Genomic DNA, 24,032 nt, shown 5'->3' on the forward strand with positions numbered 1-24,032 from the left:
CCCTCGGTTAGCAATAGTTCCTTCCAGCCGGATCTGTCCTGCAATGGACTCTCCGGTCCTCAGTCAGCTGTTTCGGCGGTTGTTCCGCCACCCTGCCTGCCAATCCCTTCGGCGCTCGTCCCCGTCACACAACCTTCGCCTGTCTGGGCCATCCCATCAACAGTATAGAACGTTTCTCTCTCGCCGGGCGCGGGCTCGGCGCAAGAGTACGGATGATGGCATGAATTGGACGAAACGCGGGGACTACCCGAGGGGTATCGAGGAGGAGCTGAAGACATATCCGTTGGTGACGGCGAAGGACTTGCGACATCGGCCAGAGCGGCCGCGGCAGGTGAAGATGCTGACACGAGAATTCATTGACGGTGAGGCCTCTTAACAATGATACTATGTGCGATACGTGCCTTCTGACTGTCTATCTCTGTTTGACGTCTTAGACAGCCTATACAATCCTTACTACGGCTACTTTTCCAAGCACGCGACCATTTTCAGCCCCGGAGAGCCGTTCGACTTCAACAACATTGAGGACGGACCAGCTTTTCACCGGATGCTGGGAGAGCGCTATACGGAGTTCGAGGACCGGTTGGATGAGGAACGGCCGGATGAAGCCCGCCAGCTATGGCACACGCCAACCGAACTATTTCGACCTTATTACGGCGAAACCATTGCGCGATACTTGGTGTCGAATTACAAGCTGACGCAATACCCTTATCACGATCTAATTATTTATGAAATGGGTGCTGGCAACGGAACCCTGATGATCAATATTTTGGATTTCATCCGCGACACGGACTACGAGGTGTATCAACGAACCAAATTCCGCATTATTGAAATATCTCCCGCTTTGGCCGGGCTTCAAATGAAGAACCTGACCGACTCCCTGAATGCTGCCGGTCATCTGGACCACGTTGAGATTATCAACAAGTCTATTTTTGAGTGGGACACCTACGTCCACTCGCCATGCTTCTTTGTTGCGCTCGAGGTGATTGATAACTTTGCTCATGATACTATTCGCTATGACACCAAGACCGAACTCCCACAACAAGGCGGGGTGCTGATTGACGCGGATGGGGAATTCCACGAATACTACAGCCCTCAGCTCGACCCTGTGGCTTCTCGATTCTTGCGCGTCCGTCAGGCCGCAGCTCGGCGCGACTTCCCAAGCCCTCTAGGCCCGCGGCTCACGCGACAAGTCCGTGGAGCTCTACCCTTCCAGAAGCCTTTCACAATTCCGGAGTACATTCCGACGCGGCTGATGCAGTTCTTCGGTATCCTGGATACTTATTTCCCTGGCCACCGGCTACTGGCCAGTGATTTCAGCAGTCTCCCGGACGCGGTGCCCGGGATTAATGCCCCCGTCGTGCAAACCCGCTACAAGAGGAGGACTGTACCTGTATCCACTCCTTTTGTAAGCAAACTGCATATTCCCTCTCCCTCTACCATTGCTAACGACCTATGATATAGGTCCACCAAGGCTACTTTGATATCTTCTTCCCCACTGATTTCAACGTCGTCGAGGATATCTACCGAGCAGTCACTGGGAAGCTGACACAAGTGGTAAGCCACGAGGATTTCATGCGACGCTGGGCGTATATCGAGGACACAGAAACAAGGAGCGGCGAGAACCCGTTGCTGACGTGGTATAAGAACGCCAGCATGTTGATAACGGTCTAGTCTCAGAGCCCACGATATGTAATTCTAGGTGTAGAGAATTCTGACTACATGACTTGATATCCATGCCACTAATGTCTTCGAAGCTTAGAAGAAGCAGCTTTCCGAATAACCATGGTTTACTCTTCATTGACCCCTCCTTTCCCCCGCAAAAGAGGACTTTACTCCAAACCATCCCTGCGCTCCAAACATCCCCTGCACCCTCTCTCTTCCAAGAGCTAGAGATAGATCCAAAAACGAGAGAACAAAGGACAAAAGAAAAAAGAAAAAAATGACAACCCCCCATTGGAGACCCATCGTCATCCAAAAGCGTGCATCGCAGCTCCAATCAATCCCCGCACCCTGGCACCTCCCGCAATTCGTCATCGCCTCCGACGCAACCACCCTCGACACAATCCGGACCTGCGGTATTCTGTCCGCAAAGGAACTCCAATGGACAGAGATCGACGACGTCACCGCTCTCGTGCGCCTCCTTGCCTCGCGCGAGGTCAGCTCTGTGCAGCTCACCACTGCGTTCTGTAAGCGCGCCGCCGTGGCGCAACAGATGACTGGGTGTTTGACGGAGATATTCTTTGACCGGGCCCTGGAGAGGGCGAGGGTGCTAGATGAAGAGTTGGGGAGCACGGGGAGGGTCAGGGGTCCGTTGCATGGGTTGCCGGTTTCTGTGAAGGATCGGTTTGATGTTGAGGGGTTTGATACTACTGTCGGTATGGCTCTTGGGCTCTTTTACCTTGCAAAGAGGTGGGATAGAAATAAAGTGGTTCACAGGTTGGGTCGGACTCGCGAATAAGCCGGCCGCAAAGTCGGACTCCGTGGTGCAGCTGCTGGAGTCAATGGGGGCTGTTCTCTATGCGAAGACTAATGTACCCCAGTCGCTAATGGTTGGTTACAGCCGGAGCCGTCGCTGGTATAGAAGCAAAGCTCACAGTAAGGCCAGATGTCTGACTCGTACAACCATGTCTTCGGCCAGTCCGTCAACGCCTTCAACAGGAAACTCATCTCCGGCGGTAGCTCAGGAGGAGAAGGCGCGCTGGTCGGCGCCGGAGGCAGCGTACTTGGGATTGGGACGGATATTGGAGGCTCAATCCGCGTGCCGTCCACTCTGCAAGGCCTATACTCAATCTGTCCGACGACGGGCCGAGTCCCCTGGAATTGCTCATTGTATTCCCCGTCTCGATTCAATATATGGAAGATGTTAGGTGTTGACGAGTTCACAGTATGCACCAACACTACCTGGTACCCCCGGTTGCAGGGCCTATGGCTCGAAGCCTCTCAACAATCGAGTACTTCATGCAAAGCCTTCTTGACTCAAACCCTTGGAACCTTGACCCAGGTTGCATCCCCATCCCCTGGCGAAAAGAGCTAGCCGCACCGCCAGCTCGGAAACTGAAGTTGGGTATTGTCTACGATGACGGCGTCGTGCGACCTCAGCCTCCGATTATGCGGGCACTGCGAGAGACAGCCCGGAGACTGAAAGATGCCGGCCATGAAGGTCTACACTACTCACCATCAAACCGCTCTGAAAATAAAGGGCTTCGCTGACGCTTCTCAGTCATCGAATGGGACACGTCCCTCCACGTCCAAGGAACGAACCTCTGGACGAAATCCGTCCTCGCGGATGGCGGCCACCACTGCCGCCAGCTCTGCGCTATCGTCGACGAACCGCTTATACAAGGTATGGTCGTCGGAACACCGGCAGACGAACTCTCAGTTCAAGAGCGGGAAAAGGTAGCCCTCCACCAGGGTCCCCCCCTCCCCTCTCCTCAGCCAACTAACCCAACCGTACCAATCTTGAATCTTTAATAATAACATCACATTGACAGATCGAAGAAGCAAAATGGACCTTCCAAGAAAACTACCTCGCCCAATGGGTGTCAACAGGAATCGACGCCCTCCTCCTCCCCGTAACCCCCTGGGTAGGATACAAGCCCAAGACATGGGTCGTGAGCAAGCAGTGGCTGGGGTATACGGCTCTCTTCAACCTCCTCAACTATGCGGCAGTAACTGTCCCCGTCGTCACTGCAGACCCTGAACTCGATAAGCCAGAAAACGATGCCGAGTGGAAAAGGCATGTTCCGAGGAATGACTCGGATCGGTTTAACTATGAGCAATGTATGTTTGTTTTCCTCCCCTGGGGGTTTACTGAAAGGGAATCACGGGAACGGCTGACAATGTGGATATAGATGATATCGATTTGGTGAAGGGGATGCCAGTGACGGTGCAGGTTGTTGGGGGGAGGTTTGGAGAGGAGAAGGCTGTGTCAGTTGCGAAGGCTCTGGATGAAGTTTTTGGTCGTTGATTTGACAATCTCTACCGAGATCGGGGTGTCGCCTGCAGTACGGACGTACATATTTCTATATCCGGGCAGCCGGGATTTGTCCAGGTCTCGTATTTACAGTATATAACATCTTCTTGGAATCACAAGTCCCGGACCAAGATCTCTCATGGATATGCGAAGAATCTGGTTAGAGCTTCGCCTTACCCTCCTGGGGCTGCTCCCTTGCCTGATTTTGCCATGCAAATCCAATCTCCTTGCCAATACCAGGCTCAACGATAACATTCACAATAGTCGGGGTATCGCTTAAGAAACCCTCCCGCGTCGCCTTCTCGAGTTCCTGCTCATTGCGCACAAAATACCCCTTCCCGCCACACATAGTAGCGAGCATTTCATACCTAGTTTCATAGAGGAGACTCGTCGACCGTAACCCCTTCTTCTCTGGGGCATCGTCGGACTTTGTGTCGTTCTTCACCGTCTGGTCCTGCAGGGTTTTCCATGCGGCCTCAGACGTGCTATCACCATGGTAGATACCCGAGTTATTGATGACGAAGATTAACGCGGGGATCCGGTACCGCGCTAATGTTTCGATCTCCATGGCACTAAAGCCAAAGGCACTGTCACCTTCGAAGGCGACAATTTTCTTGGGCTTAGAAGCCTCGGGGATGGCGTTGAAGGCTTCGTGGGCCGCGACGATGTAGCCCATGCCTACGCCCATGGTGGCATATGTGCCGGCATCGAGGCGCTGGCGCGGGTGATATAAGGGGAAGATGGATCGAGAAATATCCATGGTATTGGCGCCTTCGGAAACGTACACAATATCGCCGTCTTCGCTCGGGCTCAGTGAGTTGAGGGCCGTTTTTATGATGTGGTAAGCTCGTTGGTATGTTAATGGTGTGTTGGGAGGAGTGCGTCGGAAAGCAGCCTTCTGGGCCTTGTCTTCATTCTTCTTCGCTGACTCCGCGAGGAGCGATGGGAACTGGCCGGACGGCGAATATCGCCAGTTCGACAGCGACGCTGTAAGTTGGTCCACGACGAGAGATAGATCTCCGAGAATCCCAAGCTCGGTGTTTGCGGCGTTCCGCCCGATCTCTTCCGCAGAGATATCAACCTGGATGATCTTCGCTTTGGGAGACCACTTGGGTGGTTCTCCGAAGTGCAGAATCCAGTTCAGTCGCGCGCCGAGGATCAGGACTACATCTGCATTCTTCAATGCAGCGCTTCGTGCGCTAGAGGCATTCAGAGGGTGCGAGTCCGGCACTACGCCCTTCCCCATCGGAGTAGGCAAGAACGGAATCTGCGTCTGGTCTACCAGTTTGCGAATCCCCGATTCCGCGCGCCCATACGCGGCACCTTTACCCACGATAATCAGTGGAGCACGAGCGGTTTTCAGTAGCTGAGTGGCCTTCAAGACCAAAGCAGAATCACCGCTTGCTTTCGGTGGCGATGCGACAAGCAAGTTCTCTGGCTGCGGTAGCGCAAACTCCTGAGACAGCTTCCCCTGGATGATATCCGCAGGTAGGTCAACGAAAGCCGGCCCGGGGCGGCCATACCAGCATGTCCGATAGGCGTTCTTAACGGTGCCGGGGATGAAGTCGAGCGACGAGGCGCGTGCGGCGAACTTGGTGTGAGGAGTTAGGAGGGAGATGGCGTCCATTTCCTGGAACGCGCCCTTGGTGACTGCAGTGGTCTCGACAGATCCAGCGAGCATGAGAAGTGGAAAATTGTTCGCAGAGGCATTTCCAATCTGTTCTCATCATGGTATTCGTTAGCTTGAGACACCCACGGAGGTATACGTCAGGACTAGGCAACAATACCCCTGCCAGAGCATGAAGGACACCAGGACCGCCAACCACGAGACAGACACCGGGCCGCCCTGTCATGTACCCGTAGACACTCGCTGCATAGCTGCAAGCTTGCTCGTTCCGGAATGCCACAAACCGAATGCCCAGATTGATGGCCTCTTCTGCTATCTCGACGACGGGGATGCCGACAATGCCGAAGATTACCGTGACCCCAAGGTCGCGCAAGGTGCGCGCAATGAGCTGTGCGCCTGTCTTAACGGCCATGATGAGGCTATTGTGTATCTCAAGGGATAATTGTCAACATTGGGAAGATGTGTTAAGTCGCAGAAAGAAGTGGAGCGGAGAAGCCCACGATCGAGCGGAGAAAGTGCGGGACGCGAAGTTCCGAGGTTGAAGCCGGGATGGATGAAGTCATCGATATAACTCATCATGACTACGACGGAATTATTATCACAATCGTGCATTTCCAAGCCAGGAACATATCTCTGGCGCTAGTAGTTACACTCTAAATCCTTAAAATTCAAATTCCTTCCGGAACACGTTGACGTCCATCCCCGATTCAACTAGATCGGCCAGATCCCGTCGCCCCATCTGGCTGAACACTCGTCGCAGGGTGTCGTACAGGTTCGTGCTCTGGTTCTGGTGGACGATGTGGTCGAGCTGTTCGTCGGTGATGCCACTTCCATCACCACCTCCGATGATCTCCCGGGCACGTTCTCGGCCTTCCTCGGCGACCACGCGGTGCATGGATAACGCTCCCAGCAGATGCTGCGCGGCTTCTGGGTAGCAGCCGATATTGATACACGACACACCCAAGTTGTATCGCGCACGGACGAAGTTAGCGTTGATGTTCAGCGCCTGTTCGTAAGCTTCAATAGCCTCCTCTGATCGACCCGAGTTGGCAAGAGTAGCTCCCAGGCGGTTCCAAAGAAGATGGAGCTGCTCCTTCTGGTTGGTTGTCCCGGACTCGGTGCTTGCCAGCGCCGTTGTGAAGCAATCGACGGCCTTTTCGTATTCTTCTGCGCAGTAGAACAGAACACCCAGGCCGACCTGCACATCAGGATCCATCTGCGCTCCTGAGGGCGATAACTGTGCCGCTTGGATGAAAAGGTCGGTCACGCGCTCATGAAGAATCTGACGATCTGTGAACCCTAGGTCGGCATCTGATGACAAGTTATCGGGATTGATAATTTGAGGATATTTGACGGAGAGCCAGCGCTCCAGCGTCCGGTACGCTGTTGAGTCATATCCTTCATTTGTGTATGAAACCGCCAGACCCATGAGGGCATCTAGATTGTTCGGGTCAACCTTAAGCGCCTGCTCCAGTGCCCGGATAGCAGGGAGCTCTTTCTCGTTCTGAGCCTGAGCTGTACCCAACATGGTCCAGGCTTTCACATGTTCAGGATCTTTCTGCACCGCAGCCTCAAACGCCAACGCTGCCAGAGACAGGTTGCCACCCTCTTGCATGATCTTCATGCCCTCTTCAAAAGGATTGGTCACGTTGCGGAAAACATTTTCCTCTTCGAATGTGTAGTCCCCTAATCGAGGTTCGTTAAACCGCGTGGTGAGGTTATCAAACCCGTCCCATTCGCTCATATCACCCATGTGCAAATTATTGTTGATATCGAAGTCCACATCTCCCTCGGCCAGCTTCCTATTTGTCGCCGTTTCAGCTTGAACTCTTTCCCATACGCTCTCGAAGAGACCATGGTCTTGATCACTGTCTGCACTTGTGATGGGGACTGACCTGTCAAGATCATTCATTTCCGCCTCTATGGCTGCGTTGGCCTCATCATCCAGTTTCTCGTTATCCGCCAACTCGATCTGCTTGAACTGAGCCTCCCAGTTCTCGTCGTCTAGCTCGATCATTCGTCCCTTCCCCTTATCTTGAGTAGCAGCTTCCGCTGGTTGTTGCTGTTGCTGTTGCATTCCCATAGGACCATAGCCAGGCTGCATCATCCCCATACCCCCCATACCCATATATCCCATCCCCATAGGTCGCTGGTAACCACTCATCATCGGCGACTGGCCGGCAGTGACTGGGCTAGCCGAGTGAGGGACACTCATGGTACTCTGTTGTTGGAAGCGGGCGAATTCGGCCGGTGTGAAGCCTGATCCGTTATTCATCATGGGACCTTTAGGCCCGGCGAAGGCAGCCTCCATGCGAGCATGATCCCCTCGGTCAAACTCCGCAGCCCATCCCGGCGAACCTGTTCGAGGTGTTTGTTGGAATTGCTCTAATTGATGCTTGACTTGCTCCATTTCCATCCTCATCTGCTGGTTTACGCCACCGGGTAATTGGGCAGATTGTTGGGCGAACTCGTCCATCATCTATGGAGGGCATTATTAAGCAGCCATTAGCGATCAGAATATTCCAAAGAATAAGGATGGGAGAATGCGAATATACCTGGTCATGGCCTCCCATCATCCCCTGGGAGCGCATGCCCTCTTGCATGCCGGGCCCTCGCCCGACAAGTCTATCTCTCTGAAGAGACTTGTCATCTTGAACATGCTTCGTAAACTGCGTCAAAGGGTTTCCGGCGGTCGAACACTCAGCGCCACCAAGGAATGACATTTTCCGTTAAGAGGCCGCGACAACTCGCCACGGAAAAGAGGTGAATAGAATGCCCGACAAAAATTAGCGACGGTCAGGGGTATATAAGGAGTGTGGAATAAGGATATGGTGAGAATGAAGGAGAAGAAAGTTGCCCGCGGCCTGCAGCCCAGATGCTTTGAAACGTGGGGTTCGGCGCCGCTGAGAACCGATCGGGACGAGCAAAAACCAGCCGAGGTCCCCCAAGAGTCACGTGGAGTATCCAAGTTCTGCGCATGGTCTCGATGCAGTATAAGCATGGCCTCGGTATGTTCAAAATGTGGTTATCATACTATTGGTACACGGATATATATCATACAGGTCTTTCGCTGAAAGTACATCGAGTCAGTATGATCCAAAATTCAGACAAACCACCCTAACGCCAGAATTGCTGATATCATTGGGCGGCCGGGGCCTGCGCCGGCTTGGTCGTTCGAATGTTGTTGGAAAAGTTAACCTTGAGTTTGCGCCCATATGGCTCCTTCAGAGCGAGCTGCTCAAGTCCAATCGCCGCGCTTTTGGCGTCCGTGAATTCCGCATGGATATAGCCTAGGAATTCACCCGTCTGGCGGTCCATCGACACCCGAACGTCAATCACATTGACTATACCCCTGAAAAGTTCGTTGAGATCGCGATCTGTCATCTCGAATGGCATATTGCCAACGTAGACAACCTTTGATGGTCGGGAGAGTTTCGTTGATCTTAGGTTGGACCGTGCATAGTACAGGGTGACACGACGACCCTCGAATATCCGCATATGCATCGCTTCAATCGCCTTGCTCGCCTGAGTTTTGTTCTCGAATTGAACGTAGCCGAATCTGTAACATCACCAGGTAGTGTCCCAGAGTTAGCCGCGACGTTCCAAACCCGCATTGGGAACGAAAAACTCAAGTCATCACTCACCCTTTGCTAATACCCCGGCTATCATAAACGACGTGCACCGCCATTACAATCCCAAATTTTGACATCTGAGCTTTGAGGTCGTCCGCCGTCACATCGTAAAACAGGTTGCCAATAAAAATCGTGTCTTTCGGGGTGAACTGGGCCTGTCTAAGCTCATCTATACGAGCATTCTCAAGCCTTATCCGCTCTCTTTCTGCGTAATCTTCGGCGTCATTCTCAGTTTGCGCGACATCGTCAGTAACAGATAACTGTCCCTCTTCAGAGGTTGTGGCCGAGGTCGTAGCTGTGGTATCCTCCGCGTCTCGGGCTTCATCCGGCTCAACCATAGTCGATGATTCTATTATGACCCTAGTGACAGGATGTTCTTCTTCTTCTTCTTCTTTTTCTTGTATTCTCCCCGCGCCAACCGGAGTCGATGAGCCCGGCCGAGCCGTATCCGTAAAATCTTCTACTTCTCGCGCTTCTTCAACCACAGTCGATGATTTGATTTCCATGGTTGCAGAAGTCCCCTCTACCCCAGCCACATTCGATGATTCCAATTCAGTCGTGATCGTGCTGTTCCCCTCACGCACCTCCTCCGACTCGGTCATAGTCGATTGACTCGCCGCGGGAGTCGTAGCCGCAGCTGACGCCGTCGTTGAAGCCGCATTCTGAGCTTTCAGCTGATCTTTAGCCTCCTCGGCAACCAATCTGCTCTGTATAAATGTTCGACGGGGGCCGACGAGGCGATGTGCGCTCGAAGCCGAGACCAATCTCGATCGGAGGGGAAGCGGAGCTGGCGACGAGAGAAGGCGACAAGCAGCTCGCCGAAGGGGTTGCCTGAAGAAAGGTGATGTCAGCATAGCCGCTTGGATTAGGGTTCGGGTATTGAATCCTACATCTTGCTGCTAGCCGAGTGGTTCTGGGAAGAATTCGATTTACGTCTACTCTCGGACCTGGAAAAATATTGAGAAAAGCTGCCCAGCAGCCCGTGGCGCGGCGATGAGTCACGTGCCGATAAGGCCCCGCGGGGACGAGACAAGGTAACTGGGGCCACAGTCCAGACGGGGTGAGTTAGAGCTAAGTTATTCAGTCATGCACGAAAGAAGCAGAAATTTTCCTTCCAGAATTGATGCCGGCCATGTTTCCGGCCGCCTCAATAACATTATATGTCATCACAACCATCGTATACACACAGGGAGTAGAGAGCATAATTGTACAAGAACCAGGGGCCCCCATTAGCCCTTTCAAACAACGGTACACTCGCCATCAGCAGCATGGATATCAAACGTTAGGAAGATATAGCAGGAAATCACCACAGGGGAAGCCCGCCCTAAAAGAGTACAATCCCGTACGCGGTTTTAATCCGATCAACTCACACACAACTGAAACAGAGACTTTTGACTTCCCCGGAGAAAGAGCGATATCATGGTAAGGCTACGGACATATTTCTGAAGAGTGGTCAGAGAGTCCTCACCATCACGGATACCCTAGGCGTCACTCAGGTTGAGCCATCATTTTCGTACCCGTTGCTCGGAGGAAACATATTTGTACGAGGCAGTGTTCGGAGTCTATCGGCGGGACTCTGCGCCGCGGCGAGTTGTGTCGGGGATAGCGGATTAGAATTTTGTTGTTGAATATCCATTGGCGACCACCATGAGCTTGACGGGTCAAGCGTCCCGCCCTGAATGTAGTTATCCCAAGCATCCTAGAGCATATTAGCCACGTAGACTATTAGTATATAAGAAAAAAAGAAGACGAACCCAATCCAAATTGACCTGCATGTCCGGCATCTGGCCAAACATGTTGTTGAAAAGCGACGAGGTACCCGGGTTCGTATCAACTGATCCAAACCCTGGCAATGTGGGGAAGGGCGTGTCTTGCTTCAAGGGTATATCATTGAATGGTGCACCTTGGCTGATTGGAGTCATGCCACTGCTAAGCAAGCCCAACGTCATCGCAGCGCTTTGCTTCTCGTCTTGCGGTTCAAAAGCTGGAGTGACTGGAGTCCCGCCAGGACCACCCCGTTGGAGCTTGCCAAGCATTACTCCGAGAGCACCGCAGGCTTTCCACGCCTCCATCGTCTCATCTCGAAGCTCATCCCAGATCTCTTTGCTTCGTTGCACGGCAGCCAGAATCTCTTCTCGCCGCTCTCTGCCCCAGGCAAAGGTATCAGGGGATGTCCTTGAAGCATTCGGTAACTGGTATCCATGGTAAAGATCAAGACATAGGATGGTTGCAGCGAGCAAGAAATCGCTAGAGCTGAGAGTCGTTACTCGATTCTGTCGGCTTCTTAATCGGCCTGTTGACCTTGTTTCCGTATGGAGCATAGTCTGGAATCTTAGCAATTCCATAGCTGAATCAACGCAAGTTCTCCGCGAGTGTGTAAATCGAGGATTTTCCCGCGCACGAACAAGATATTTCCGATGGAGGATGCATTGTGCCCGATGATAAACGCTCATCACCTTCAGGCTTGTCAGAATGACAGAGAAAAGAAAAAGAAGCAACAGCAGCTGAGGGACTTACAGAAAAGCGTGACAGTATGAGAACTAGCGGGTCGAGCGGGGACTCTTCGATGGGACGAACGAGGAGATGTTCTGGAATCATGTCCCGCACTCGGCGAAGCTCCAGATCCATCTCCATTACTTTGTCGTAAGGTGCGTTCTGCAGAGAAGATGTCTGTTCAATTGCCTGCCCCAAAACAGACGCGAGTCGTGACTTCGTGATCAGGTAAGAGAGCGGAGTAGGTTCGCTTGGAGGTCGCGAGGGGGGTAGATCTTTGCAATTCTCGTCGAAATCATCATCGTAGAGATTGCGCGGAAGCTCGGTATCACTGTCTGCTGTGCGGATCATGCTGGGCAGCCCAACTTGGCAGGAAAATAAGAGATCGGCTTGTCGGACAAATGCCCAGACCCGTCGCCGCATTTCACCCTGGAAGGGGGTGATATTCGGGAACGCTTTGGAGTCACGGTGGTAGCCCATTCTCATGGCCAATCGGACGATAACACCATTCAAGACCCAAACGGATATATCCGCTTCCTTTGTTTGGCAATAGTCACCGTGAAGGTGAAATGCCAAGCACTCGATAAGATAGGGATATGGTTTCGTATAGTCGGCCAATGTGAGGCACATTGCCACGAGGTTTCTGAATGTGCCAGCCATGTCTAATGACTTACCTCGGAATTCAGGGGGTTCATCGCCCTCACGATAATACGACAACATGGAAAGACGCATCATGGCGAAGAGCATTCCGATCCAGACGATGCACGTTTGGGAAGGGTCTTCCCAATGTTTATTGTACTAATACAGGAGTCAGATACTATACGGCTCCTGTGTCTGGGCCGTCGGGGATCTGCTTACCTGAGCCTGGAAGGTAGGGCCATGAAGAAAATCTGAGTTTCAAGTTAGTGATCCAGTGCGAAACCCAAAGCAGAGGAAGGCACCTACGGGTTGCAGGATCGTAGCAGTTAAAGTATCGCGCTATGAGCATATCTGTCGTGTACTTGGAGGGAAAAGAAGACATGATCTCAGCTCGGCTTGTTGGTTTCATGGCCCCGAAGAGCAACGTCGAGCCAGGAACATCGGTAGGAAGACGAGTTGCCTTCAACTTTTCGGCTTGTTCTTCATACTGCTTCTTATGTGTGCTGAAATAATTGCGGACTTCCGATATCTATAGAACAAGATAAGCATGGGAAACCCTCGTGCCCAAGCGTACTACTTACCTCACTGAGCACAGACGCCCAATGCGCATCGCTGATATAGTAAGATTTGTTATTGTCCACTTTCATGATGCCGAACGACTTGGTCACCTGCTCAGTGTCGCTCTCCTCCTGAACGGGTACGTCATCATCGACTTCCAAGTCATGTACATGCTGACCAGATCCTGTGCTACTGCTTGTGCCAGATATCGCTGCCATTGCCGCAGCGGGCCCTTCAGATTGTGATCCGTTGGTCATTAATGAGAGGACTAGGCTCTCCAATCGATCAATTCTGTTCTGCATGTCATCCGGAGAGTTCGAAGCAGCCTGGTTTGCTGCGTTCTTCTTTCGGGAATTTGTTTGGGCATATGTGCAGGAGTGTGCATCCCCACGTTTGACACAATTCTCACAAGGGTGCGCACGATTGCATTTCAGCCTGTCGGGAGATTAGAGGTGAGCAACAGGGGGATCCGGGTTGCAGGCTTACTTTCGGTGTCGACAAGGACCACATGAAAGAGGCACCCGATTTCTTTTTCGAACGACTCTAAACTGGCCTTCGGGAGAAACCCCACCGTGACTCGAGGAGGTTGTGGACGGCGGAGTGGGACTCATTGTCCCGATGTTATGGGCGCCGGTATTGGAAACTGAGGTTTATAAAGAGCAGACAAACGACAGGCCAAGACAAGGCCGGGGAAAAGCAGCCAGTACGCGGACAATTGCCAGTCAACCGCGCAGCGCCTCTCGCGATGATAGCACTGTTCTCTCGCTCGCACGCGAAGGAATACCGTACTAATGATTCCGGGTCTGTCCCAGCGATCCCACTCGGGCTTGGTACGGACTCAGTGGCCTCAAGCACAATGCTCTACGAGCGTGCTAGCTAACCAAAATTCGGTTCGTATCTGCTCCGTAAAAATGATCGAAACCGTTCGCTGAGCGGCCCGATTTTCCAATGTGCAGATAACCCTACTATTCTTCGATCGTTTCAGGGGTCCGGCAGCGCGGGGGGCTGAGATGCGACTGGGGCGGACTGGGGAAGATAAAAGGTGAACAGCGGGGTGGGAGCGATGCGATTTCTACCCAGCGTGAAGTCGAGGCGTCGGGTGTAAAGAACCTGTCGGGGAACGTGCTGAGCTGGTGCTTAGGATACCCGCGCAGTATCGCTCAAGGGGGTGAGAGGAAGAATCGAGGGGTTCGACAACAAGTGATGGAACGTTTCGCAAACGAGCTCGGAGGTGCCAAGATAGATCGCCAGCGGTTCAGAGGTCGATTCGAACTTCCAGCCACAAGCCAAATTCACCAAGGACACAGTGTCGTGTTCTTTCGACGCGTCCACCGTTGCAGGAAGGGGAAACACGTTCCAGTCGAAGAGACGGAGGGGATGATGAGACCGCAGACGGTCGAGCTGGGCGACTTTGAGCCTGAGTTCGCTGGTTCCGCTGGGTGATGACAGCCCAGACGATGATTATCTCCGTTATCACCACCAAAGGCGGTCAGGCCAGTCCTCCCTCTTCGGTCGCTTCAGATCTCCAGAGCGCCAGACAGGGCGAAGGGGGGAAGCCGCAGGTGTGGGTGGTTTGACTTTCTTTGTTCCAAACGATCCAGCAGGCTCTTCACGACGACAGCCATCGGGGACCAATCTCCAACGAGCATCTCCAGCCTCAGTCCGTCTCCCTCCTCCCAACGCCGGCTTTGACACCAATCCCCTTGGCCCACAGCTCAGAAGACTTTCACTTGTTCCCACAACTTTCCAGCGTGATCCCCGCCGAGTACACACCCTCCATTTGCTGATGGGAGCAAGGGTCGCGCATTAGGCTGTGGCTTTGCTCGACCACCGACTCACTGAGTCACAGATCGTGTCTCCTCCAATCAGAGCTGACACCGGACGGTTGTTGGTCCGCACATTCTCTCCCAGGTGGATTAGGAGATCCATGGATCACCCGCACCTAATCAGATATCAGACCTCTGGAGTCCATCCTCCAGATACATGCCGAGCCGAAACGTGGGGACGGACTAGGAGAGTTTTACACAATAAGAGCCTTGTTGGTCAGCCGGGGATTGTGGATTGCTGATTCAATTCGACTGCTTCTTGACCGACGGAGTGGTCCTATGGATGGATGGAACTTGGTCTGAACAACAAAACAATAGAAGTGCGCCTGGACTAGCCCACAGGGTCGCAAGCTGGAGAAGATGCCGCGATGCAGCGCGGCACATTCACTCAGTCATAAGGAAGCTTCTTGAAGCTGGAGCTCCAACGAGCTTTCCTCTGAGTCCGGTAACCGACTATTGTCGTCAACCTTTTTCCATCGCTCAATCCTCCTGTATCGGACATTACAGCCTCGGATAGCGCAATCATATCATTCGGTAGCCGTCGAGGTAAGGAGGTGTTCAAGAAGCGCGTTCGGATGCAGAGAGCCGCCGCTCAAACGATGGCCAGGCCGATTTGAGGCTCCGACTGAGATCCGTGAGAGCCTGAAAAAAGGAAGCGAAAATCACCTATCGTGCACAGAACAAGCAGCAAAGCCTGTCATGAAGGGTTGTTGATTGCGTGTCTCAGCGGTTGATCCTCAAGAACCCGGCTAGAATAATATTTTCTTCTTGAATTCAGTGAAAGTGTTGTCTGGAAGTATTTCAAATATGATTGGCAGGATGGAGAACCTGCTTTTGGATCCATGATGTCGACTGAACAAAGTGCGGTGACAGCCTTGACTTCACTTCCCCCTCTCTCCTCCTCGCTCTCCGTCTTCAGGGGACAGAATCAGCCTTGGGGATACTTCCATCCGTCAAGTCTCTCTCACACCCAATAATTCCTTTTGGCGCCTCACGTAGAATCCCTTCGGGACAGGCGTCTCGTCAAACATCTCCAGCCTATGAATCAGAGAGACCAGTTGAACCCCATGCAACAGTGAAGGCAACAAAGACAGCTTAACCAATTATTATCCTGCGTGAGTCTCAGGTTCCCGCCAACTCAAACACATCATGCATGAAAATAAATTTGCGCAATGGCTCGTTTTTCTCTTGAATTTCGAATGTTCTGGTGGGGGAGGCTGCGTGTATAAGATTCGCCCAACAGCCAGCGCCTCCCAGTTGCTCTCCTTCTCCACGTTTTCTAAACTCGCCTCTTAGTTTTCCGGTGTATCATTACACCATTATATTTCAACGCCGTTCTTGAGCTTCAACAAGCACTCCCCTATCCGCTGCTTGCTCTTATCTTCCTGCTCCGACCATGTCGAACGCAGGGGACCGGGGCGGCCAACGCGGAAGGGGCTCTGATCGGGGGAGAGGACCAGGTGCAGGCAGAGGACGAGGAGGTGGGAGAGGACGTGGAGGTGGTGATAGTGGTGGAGGCCATGGCTCGTCCGCTGACCTTCCATTCCGTCCAGCTCGCGGTGGTGACTCTGGAAGTTTCAGAGGTCGCGGCAGCCGTGGTGGAGGGCGAGGAGGGCGAGGAGGAGGTTTCTTTGACCAGGGCCCTGCGATCTACTCGTATGTTGTTTCCTCAAGCCTATCCTGACTTTCACGTTCACTAAATCGCGCTTCCTTGACAACTAGCCCGCCTGGAGGCGCTCCGTCACCGAGCGCGAAAGTCGCGCAGAAGGAGGATACCCTAGCAGCCGCTCTCATTAAGAAAGAAAAGTCCATAGGATACCCTGAGCGCCCGGGATATGGCACCCAAGGGAAAGAGGTTCAGCTCTTTGCCAATTACTTTGAACTGAAGTCCGTTGGAAAAGGGCTGTATCGTTATCACATCGACATCGACGGTGGCCGATCCCGCAAGTCACCTGGAGTCAAGAAATCAAAGCAGATTATCCGCCTCTTACTGAAGGAACATTTTCCACAGCTTCGGCGGAGCATTGTGACTGATTACCGGTCCACTCTGATATCGCATTTGAAGGTTTTAGATCAGGACCAAGTGCCAGTCACCTTCGATGTCCGATACCGGGGTGAGTATGAGGACGAGTACCCAGAGAGCCCGGAGGTCTACCGGGTGATCTGCCAATATACTGGTCGGCTTGACCCTGCTGAGCTTCTGAATTACCTGACTTCCTCTGATGCTGCCGCCATGTTTGAAAGCAAAGATTACATATTGCAGGCACTCAACATTGCTATTGGGCATTATCCGAAATCCGCCGGCGCTATTGCTTCGCTTGGTGCCAATAAGCACTATGCAATACACGACACGCTGGCGGAGAAGTTCAATCTGGGCCTTGGTCTCGAAGCTCTGCGGGGATACGTTGTCAGTGTCCGTGCTGCGACGGCACGCATCCTGGTCAATGTTCAGGTCAAATATATCGCCTGCTACCAGGAAGGACCACTGAAACAGGTCATCGGTGAGTTCCGGCTCTCACACCCCTCCGACATCAACCCTCTCCGCAAATTCCTCTCTAAGCTTAGAGTTCGCGTGACGCATATTGAGAGGAAGAACAAGAACGGGCAGGTGATCCCCAGGATGAAGACAATTATTGATCTTGCGACACCCCACGATGGAAGGTCGCTCCCTAAGCCACCAAAGGTCAAGAATATGGGGGCAGGTCCTGCAGGTGTCGAGTTCTTTCTCGAAGCTCCCGGCCAGTCAGCGCAACAAACTGGGCCTCCAACACAGAAGGGCAAGAAGGGCAAGAAGGCGCCGAAGGCAGGCCCGGATGCCGCCGGGAGGTATATTAGCGTAGAGAGCTTTTTCAAGGAGAGTAAGTGTTCTATTGTCAGCTCGCCAAACACGTGCGACAGAACTAACAGCCGCCATTGAAGACTACGCTATCAAAGTAGATCCGGATCTGCCGGTCGTCAATGTTGGGACAAGAGAACAGCCATCCTACCTCCCAATGGAAGTCTGTATGGTTGAGCCTGGGCAACCAGCCAAGGCAAAGCTCACACCCAACCAGACACGGGAAATGCTCAAATTTGCTGTTCGGGGCCCTGCACAGAATGCTCTATCGATTGTCAACAAAGGAACAGAAACAATTGGGATCGGTGACCCTGCCAATCCTACTCTGGTATGTGTATCAATTTTTGCATTGGGAAGACGAATCAGGCTCAAGTTCTAACCTAAACAGGTGGACTTCGGTGTCCAAACAAGCCCCAACCTGATTACAGTCCCAGGGCGTGTTCTCGCAGCGCCAAATATCTATTACAAGGATAACAAATCGAAGCAGAAGCAAATCGCCCCCATCGGTGGGAGTTGGAACATGAAATCGATCAGATTCTCCACATCGTCAAAGCTCTCCAACTGGACCTGGGTCCTCATAGCCGGCAGCAGACAACACTTCAACAGCCCTGAAGACCTGAACAACTGTCTCAAGCTATTTACGGCCAAGCTCAACGAGGTCGGAGTAGACGCACAACTTCCCAAGCGTGGAACACGGGTCATATTGGAGCGCAAAACCTATGAGGAGGATATCAATGCCGCAATCGCCGGCCTCATGGGCATGCATAAACCATCCCTCATACTGACGATCCTCCCTTTTAACGACACTGAAATCTATAACTGCGTCAAGCAAGCATGCGACATCCGCCATGGTGTCCGCAATATCAACGTCCTCGCCGAGCGCTTCAAAGAATGCAAGGACCAATACTTCGCCAACGTTGGCCTCAAGTTCAACCTCAAGCTCGGCGGTATTAACCAACTCCTCAAGCCGACGGAACTCGGCATCATCAGCGGCGGGAAGACAATGCTCGTCGGTATAGATGTCACCCATCCCTCCCCTGGCTCGGCAGCAGGCGCCCCCAGCGTCGCGGGCATGGTCGCCTCCATTGACTCCTCGCTCGGCCAGTGGCCTGCCGAAATCCGGGTGCAATCCAAATCCCGCAACGAGATGGTTGAGGACCTTGGCTCCATGCTCAAGGCGCACCTACGTCGCTGGGCTGCGTCCCATAAAAACACATATCCGGAGAATATCATCGTCTACCGCGACGGCGTCTCAGAGGGCCAATACGACAAAGTCACGGCGGAGGAACTGCCCCTCCTCAAATCCGCCTGTCGAGATATTTACCCAGCCTCTGAGACCAAGAAAAACCTCCCCAAGTTCTCCATCATCATCGTCGGAAAACGGCACCACACGAGGTTCTATCCAACCCGGCAGGAGGACTCCGACCGCTCGAACAACCCCGTCAACGGCACAGTCGTCGACCGCGGCGTCACCGAGGCCAGAAACTGGGACTTCTACCTGCAAGCCCACACGGCACTCAAGGGAACCGCCAGACCAGCACACTACTATACCGTGTGGGATGAGATCTTCCTCAAGCTCAAGCCGTCCCCGCCCTACGAAAACACCGCCGACATCCTCGAAGCAATGACGCATCACATGTGCTACCTCTTCGGACGGGCCACCAAGGCCGTGAGTATTTGTCCACCGGCCTACTACGCTGATCTGGTCTGCACAAGAGCGCGGTGCTACCTCTCTCGTGCGTTCGATCCTGTTACCCCGAGCGGGAGTGTACTCACAGGTGGTGGACAGAGTATTGCAGTCGATAACTCGGATGTCAGGATTCACCCCAATGTCGCTGATACAATGTTCTACATTTAAATCACTCTCACCAGTGCCGCCATCGCCCCCGATTCTTGGTTCTCGATCGCCGCCTTGGATCTTGATATATTGTGGATATGTATCACAAATAAGTCCAGATCTTTTTTCATTATCGTGATGAGAGTTCAATATGCGTTTCGGATTTACTGGACGATTTTTGTTATGAATTTGGTAGTTAGGCTCGTAGATATCAGAATGAAATGCTTTCAACCCTGCTGAGATATATAACTCTTCAACCCGCCCATCCTTCATTTGCGTCCTTATGGAAGGAACAAAACAAAACGAATGGACGAATAGAGTCCGCTATAGCGACCATTGTAACAGTATTCAACGGCGTAGGCTGTTTTAATTCAGATTTGAGAATTCGACTTGCACTAGTGGTATATTAATGACTTATCCGGGCATACTGGCGGGAGGGAGCGTGGAACATGTTGTCACAAATACTCATATATAGACACTGGTTATGACATTGCCACTAGAAGGACGCCTTAAAGGGTAACAAAATAGAAGTCATAAAAGAGAGACGTATGGCGCCAGGGAGTGACTCGAGCTTCGAGGCTGGACAAGGCTGGACATGGGAAAATAGACTGACGCGGTGGTCGACACAGAAGAAAATATTGTCCTCGTAAAATGTACAGAAAACATAGACAGCTCAGAAGAAAAAGAAACATATCCATGGTCGTCATGTCATCGATCCATGCAGGCGTTGACCAATAAGCCGTTTAGTATTTGCTAGGGTATTTTTTTTGCCTTTTTCGCTTTTCCTGTTTCGAGTTCATTATGGTCCTGGTTCCTTGTGTTTAATTCTGGTCGATGCTTTATTCGTCATCGAACCCCCAACTCCTCTGGTTGACGTTGCGCAATGCCCGACGTTGTGGAGGGGGTCCCGTTTTGCTGGGCTCTGGAGACTGATCGTATGTATCCCATGAAGCCTCTAGCATCTTGACGGCCTTCAGTCGATCTGTGGTAGCAGTGGGCTTCTTGTTCTCGTGATTGACATTGTCGTTCGCCGGTTGGGGCTCATCCGTAACCTCCCAGTGGCTTCCAAAGTCTTTCTGACGGTTGGGACCGTTGTGAACAACGGAGAGAGGGCGCTCCTTGCTTGCGTGGGACTTGGCGCCTTGCTCTGCGCCCACATCATCCGCCTCGGCGTATAGGGTGTCCTTATAAAGACCTAAACCCTGGTTTTGATAAGACCGAATGATACGAGCGTCGTGTTGTTCTTCGTCGTCGTCCTTCAGCTCGAAATGAGTTTCCGCATCGCGCCTGGGCTGCACAACGCGAGGTTTGGCAGGTGGTGAGTCCTGATCGGCCTCATCGTCGCTCCAGCCGAAATGACGGACCTCCTGGCCGCGTGGCTTTCGTTGAGGTCGTTCAGGTGTTTCAAAGTCTTGGAAATCCCAGTGGCTAATGTGGCGAGAATGGGGGCGCGAGGCGCTGGGTTTGATCTCGCGATTGCCATTGTCTCCGCCGAGTTCGAAGTGCTCGAACCGTTTTGTATTCGCGCGATAGGCGATTTGTTCCGACTTCTCGCGGGCGACCGGCTCGTCGTTATCGAAGATGCGAGACGGGCGAAAGTTCTTGCCGGCACCAATTTTGGGGGCCACTGCGGCTGCCTCTTGCAGGTCTTTAACCTCATCGGTATCAAAGATACGAGACGGGCGGTAGTTCTTGCCTGCGCCGACTTTTGGGGCGACAGCGCGGGGCCGTGAGGGGGTCGCGTCAGGCGCTTCATTCTCCTCCTCACCCACAAAGAGCTCATTGTATTCACGAGGCGGCGGCTTTGCAGAGGCGGGGGCGCGAGGGTGAACAGGTTGACCATCCTCTTTGGCGGGCGAGAGCAGGTCAAACAGCGAGTCGGCCGCGTATGGGTCCTTGATGTGCTTCTTGCCTGGTGAAGGTGGCGCTCGTGGAACGTCGTCCTTCGCAGTGGATGCGGGCTCTGGCTGAGATACTGGGACCGGAGCACTGTCGGCTGGAGCGGAGGCGGAGGCCAGTTTGATCAGTCGAGTTTGCTTATCTGCATCGCAAACAGGCCAGTTTCGCGCGCGGTTTCCAATGACCTCAACTTGCTTCAGGAGGGAAGCCTGGTCCCAGTAGATTCTGACGCTTTGGATTTCATTCTGGGAGTTGAAGCGAACGATATGGATCTGCAGGAGCGATCAACGGCATTAGTCACGGTCGGAGAATTTCGAGCGAAATAATGGGCGAGCCTACCGCGGGGAACTTTGCGACGCGATCAAGCAGGAAAGTCTCGTCCAGATTGGGGAGAAACGCTCCCCCCCCGGTCACAAACTGAACGTCGGTCTCGACGTCCAGGGATAGAGAGTTGGACCCTTGGATGGTATCAATGACGACTTGCGAATTGATCTTGAGGATGTGTTGCTGTTTGGTGAGGTGCTTCAGCACGGCTTCGGCCCCCTTCAGTTCGGTGGTGGAGGTGATGTAGATCAGAGAGACGTCAGGGGCCAGAGGAGCCGACCTGGGGTCAGCCAGAAACCTCTGGTACAAGTCCTTCAAAGACATTGCGAAATCAAGGGGCGGATATGGGGATCGAAGAAGTAAAAGTAAATAAAGGAGAGTGTGTTTGGGAGGTCAACCTTTGGAGCAGAGCCGATTGTTTGGTTGTGGAAGACACGAACCACGGTTCAAGGGCGTCGACGGAGAAAAGGCGTCGTCGCAACGGCAATGATTTTGATGCGATGGAGTGTTGACTCTGGCGGACACGGAAGGGGGAAGAAGGCAAGAATGCGGGAACCGCGACAGTGGACGAAGACAAGGCCTGGAATCCCGTATGGTCTCTGGCTTCCTTGAACTGTGGTTGATGACAACGGCGAGGAAGGAGGACTTTTGCGACGGGGGAATACGTCGATTCTTCGGCTGTGGGTGGACAAGACATTCGACGCTGTCTCGACCAGGTCAATCATAATAAGACAAATAATAACAGTCAACATCCGAATGAAGCCTGTCCTCCGCGTGGTAATTACGCAAATAACGGCCAAGGAGCCCAGGACTGGGGATTCCCACATGCGCCGGACGCACCAGCGTTTCACCACTCAACGCCCGTCCCAAGCCACGTCTCTCGGGCAACAAGAAGCAAATCCGCGAGGACAAACATCTATGGATTGATTATTATGTTCTATGTGACATGCTTTGGTTCCCTCTTGTCTCGAGGCTCGTTGTTTCTCAGTATATTGGGCACAATATGGGATTATTTAGGACTGGCTTCTTCGTCCCGCCGTGTGCGCAAGCGATCCTGGGCCGTTCTAACGCAATATTGCTTTTGTTGCAATGAGCGGCTTCCGCTTGTCGCACAGGTTGGAAAAGGAGAGAGCGTGAGATTTCTCCTCCCTGATATCATCCTCCTTGGTGAAACTCCAGTGTTACTACTGGCGAGCAACTTTAGCCAGCCCCTGCGGTTTGATGCGCTTGTTATGTGCGGTAGATAGAGGCTGAAGCGCTCGTCGGCGGTAAATCTCGTTGTGATCGTCGTAACCGTCATCAACTTGCTGGGCTGATGTTACAGCGCCCTGCGGGAGATGGATCGCGCATTAGTACTGATCGAGCTATCGTGCAAACTGTGGCCTACCCTAGGTAATCTTCCTTTATGGTCCCAATCGCATTGATCGCGGCCACATCCGGCTTGACTCCAAGAATCTTGAGTCGTAGGCTGGTACCTTTCTCAAAGACCTGGTCCGCGTGGTTGGTATACTGCGGTGGCACTGTGTTGGGCTCCCATTTGATATCAGAGGGGATGTTCTTGACGAGCCATTAGTATTTAGGACACAACGGCAAGGCAGACACCAAGACAAATGTACTTTACGCGCAATGAAGACCGACAACGGACCGGCCAGGGTGAAGATCCCTGTAGGCTTCACAGAGGTGACAATAGCATCGACCTGGAAAGTGGATTAGACAGTCCGTGGTTGTCTTGCTTGAGTACCAACCGTCTCTCCCCTAAAGGGTTTCCAGATGATCGCTCGATACTTGATGGTATACTCGGCTTGTCCGTTGCTGGGGAGCACTCTCCCTTCACCAATGTCCACCATGTCCATTACACATATCACAAAGTGATCTCCCGTACATCGTCCTTCCTCTTCCTCATTTAATCGGTTGATGAGGTACTCTCGCACATTTGGTCCGAAGTAAGAAGGGTGTAATGTAATGACCTTGGTCTCCTCTTTGAGGAAAAACATCGTGTGTGCTCCTTCAACTAATCTGGCGCAGGGTGGTTCCCCGGTACTGGAGGTTGGCGGCTCGTCGCGATGGTTCGGTGTCCAGTAGCGGATTGAGTAGTGCCTCCCGAAGAAGAGGCCTCAAAAGCGCAGACTAAGGCAATGCTCCTGTGGGTGCAGTGCTTCGTGGTCGACGAAACGACTGCTATTTCTGTAGTGAGGATGGAACGACTGATAAATTAGGAGCTCATGACGGCTCGCAAAACGAAAAAGAGGAAAATATTAAAGAAGATTGCAAAAAATGAGTGCAGGCGAGGATATTATATCGGCCGAAGCTCTTCAAGACAGTGACTCGCCGTTGAAGAGCGGGAATACCTCGCAATGAAGCTGGTGCAAGAGCTGGAGAAGGTCACAT

At 52.8% G+C, this 24,032-nt stretch overlaps 8 protein-coding genes across 8 annotated transcripts; 3 read left to right on the forward strand and 5 right to left on the reverse strand.

Moving 5' to 3' along the window:
* Positions 1-337: 337 nt before the first annotated feature.
* Positions 338-3,967, forward strand: BJX67DRAFT_370451 (amidase signature domain-containing protein; the record flags this gene model as incomplete). Its single annotated transcript, XM_071030918.1, has 10 exons — positions 338-362; positions 435-1,405; positions 1,462-1,665; positions 1,919-2,375; positions 2,437-2,549; positions 2,606-2,829; positions 2,886-3,160; positions 3,254-3,396; positions 3,492-3,780; positions 3,852-3,967. The coding sequence occupies 10 exons, from the start codon at positions 338-340 to the stop codon at positions 3,965-3,967; spliced, it is 2,817 nt and encodes a 938-aa protein (XP_070889033.1).
* A 179-nt stretch (positions 3,968-4,146) lies between these two features.
* BJX67DRAFT_370452 (uncharacterized protein) lies at positions 4,147-8,323 on the reverse strand (the record flags this gene model as incomplete). Its single annotated transcript, XM_071030919.1, has 6 exons — positions 4,147-4,214; positions 4,259-5,690; positions 5,761-6,000; positions 6,352-6,527; positions 6,561-8,079; positions 8,156-8,323. 6 exons carry the CDS (start codon positions 8,321-8,323, stop codon positions 4,147-4,149), a joined length of 3,603 nt encoding a protein of 1,200 aa, XP_070889034.1.
* Positions 8,324-8,598: 275 nt separating this feature from the next.
* On the reverse strand, positions 8,599-10,172 carry BJX67DRAFT_346457 (nucleic acid-binding protein). The gene is made up of 3 exons (XM_071028419.1): positions 10,123-10,172; positions 9,245-10,063; positions 8,599-9,159 (listed from the first exon to the last, which is right to left on the reverse strand). Coding segments are annotated over exons 1-3 (1,242 nt in total). The 5' UTR covers positions 10,125-10,172; the 3' UTR covers positions 8,599-8,738.
* Positions 10,173-10,281: 109 nt separating this feature from the next.
* On the forward strand, positions 10,282-10,691 carry BJX67DRAFT_304731 (uncharacterized protein). The gene has a single exon (XM_071027041.1). It carries the CDS (start codon positions 10,356-10,358, stop codon positions 10,656-10,658), a length of 303 nt encoding a protein of 100 aa, XP_070889036.1. The 5' UTR covers positions 10,282-10,355; the 3' UTR covers positions 10,659-10,691.
* On the reverse strand, positions 10,692-14,282 carry BJX67DRAFT_304738 (Zn(II)2Cys6 transcription factor). The gene is made up of 7 exons (XM_071027042.1): positions 13,409-14,282; positions 12,946-13,357; positions 12,671-12,893; positions 12,584-12,615; positions 11,750-12,523; positions 10,987-11,688; positions 10,692-10,931 (listed from the first exon to the last, which is right to left on the reverse strand). The coding sequence occupies exons 1-7, from the start codon at positions 13,531-13,533 to the stop codon at positions 10,725-10,727; spliced, it is 2,475 nt and encodes an 824-aa protein (XP_070889037.1). The 5' UTR covers positions 13,534-14,282; the 3' UTR covers positions 10,692-10,724.
* Positions 14,283-15,705: 1,423 nt separating this feature from the next.
* Positions 15,706-19,542, forward strand: BJX67DRAFT_304779 (putative RNA interference and gene silencing protein (Qde2)). Its single transcript, XM_071027043.1, has 4 exons — positions 15,706-16,404; positions 16,471-17,606; positions 17,668-17,912; positions 17,973-19,542. The coding sequence occupies exons 1-4, from the start codon at positions 16,145-16,147 to the stop codon at positions 19,440-19,442; spliced, it is 3,111 nt and encodes a 1,036-aa protein (XP_070889038.1). The 5' UTR covers positions 15,706-16,144; the 3' UTR covers positions 19,443-19,542.
* Positions 19,543-19,687: 145 nt separating this feature from the next.
* Positions 19,688-22,418, reverse strand: BJX67DRAFT_304704 (uncharacterized protein). Its single transcript, XM_071027040.1, has 2 exons — positions 21,660-22,418; positions 19,688-21,592 (listed from the first exon to the last, which is right to left on the reverse strand). Exons 1-2 carry the CDS (start codon positions 21,966-21,968, stop codon positions 20,261-20,263), a joined length of 1,641 nt encoding a protein of 546 aa, XP_070889039.1. The 5' UTR covers positions 21,969-22,418; the 3' UTR covers positions 19,688-20,260.
* A 62-nt stretch (positions 22,419-22,480) lies between these two features.
* Positions 22,481-23,973, reverse strand: BJX67DRAFT_346472 (DNA-directed RNA polymerase II subunit RPB7). Its single transcript, XM_071028420.1, has 4 exons — positions 23,390-23,973; positions 23,261-23,341; positions 23,032-23,201; positions 22,481-22,972 (listed from the first exon to the last, which is right to left on the reverse strand). Exons 1-4 carry the CDS (start codon positions 23,636-23,638, stop codon positions 22,963-22,965), a joined length of 510 nt encoding a protein of 169 aa, XP_070889040.1. The 5' UTR covers positions 23,639-23,973; the 3' UTR covers positions 22,481-22,962.
* Positions 23,974-24,032: the final 59 nt, after the last annotated feature.

The sequence above is a fragment of the Aspergillus lucknowensis genome, assembly GCF_044049455.1.
Source record: "Aspergillus lucknowensis strain CBS 449.75 chromosome Unknown BJX67scaffold_7, whole genome shotgun sequence".
NCBI classification, from domain to species: Eukaryota; Fungi; Ascomycota; class Eurotiomycetes; order Eurotiales; family Aspergillaceae; genus Aspergillus; species Aspergillus lucknowensis.

Coding starts and splice junctions, on each gene's coding strand:
- BJX67DRAFT_346457 (XM_071028419.1), bottom strand. Junction 9,160..9,244: donor AGCCGGGGTATTAGCAAAGG/GTGAGTGATGAC, acceptor GTGATGTTACAG/ATTCGGCTACGTTCAATTCG.
- BJX67DRAFT_304731 (XM_071027041.1), top strand. CDS start 10,356: ATGCCGGCCATGTTTCCGGCCGCCTCAATAACATTATATGTCATCACA.
- BJX67DRAFT_304738 (XM_071027042.1), bottom strand. CDS start 13,533: ATGAGTCCCACTCCGCCGTCCACAACCTCCTCGAGTCACGGTGGGGTT. Junction 12,616..12,670: donor CTGCTACGATCCTGCAACCC/GTAGGTGCCTTC, acceptor CTTGAAACTCAG/ATTTTCTTCATGGCCCTACC. Junction 12,524..12,583: donor GCCCTACCTTCCAGGCTCAG/GTAAGCAGATCC, acceptor CTCCTGTATTAG/TACAATAAACATTGGGAAGA.
- BJX67DRAFT_304779 (XM_071027043.1), top strand. CDS start 16,145: ATGTCGAACGCAGGGGACCGGGGCGGCCAACGCGGAAGGGGCTCTGAT. Junction 16,405..16,470: donor CAGGGCCCTGCGATCTACTC/GTATGTTGTTTC, acceptor CTTGACAACTAG/CCCGCCTGGAGGCGCTCCGT. Junction 17,913..17,972: donor ACCCTGCCAATCCTACTCTG/GTATGTGTATCA, acceptor TAACCTAAACAG/GTGGACTTCGGTGTCCAAAC.
- BJX67DRAFT_304704 (XM_071027040.1), bottom strand. CDS start 21,968: ATGTCTTTGAAGGACTTGTACCAGAGGTTTCTGGCTGACCCCAGGTCG. Junction 21,593..21,659: donor GCGTCGCAAAGTTCCCCGCG/GTAGGCTCGCCC, acceptor TCGCTCCTGCAG/ATCCATATCGTTCGCTTCAA.
- BJX67DRAFT_346472 (XM_071028420.1), bottom strand. CDS start 23,638: ATGTTTTTCCTCAAAGAGGAGACCAAGGTCATTACATTACACCCTTCT. Junction 23,342..23,389: donor AACCCTTTAGGGGAGAGACG/GTTGGTACTCAA, acceptor TCCACTTTCCAG/GTCGATGCTATTGTCACCTC. Junction 23,202..23,260: donor CGGTCTTCATTGCGCGTAAA/GTACATTTGTCT, acceptor TGGCTCGTCAAG/AACATCCCCTCTGATATCAA.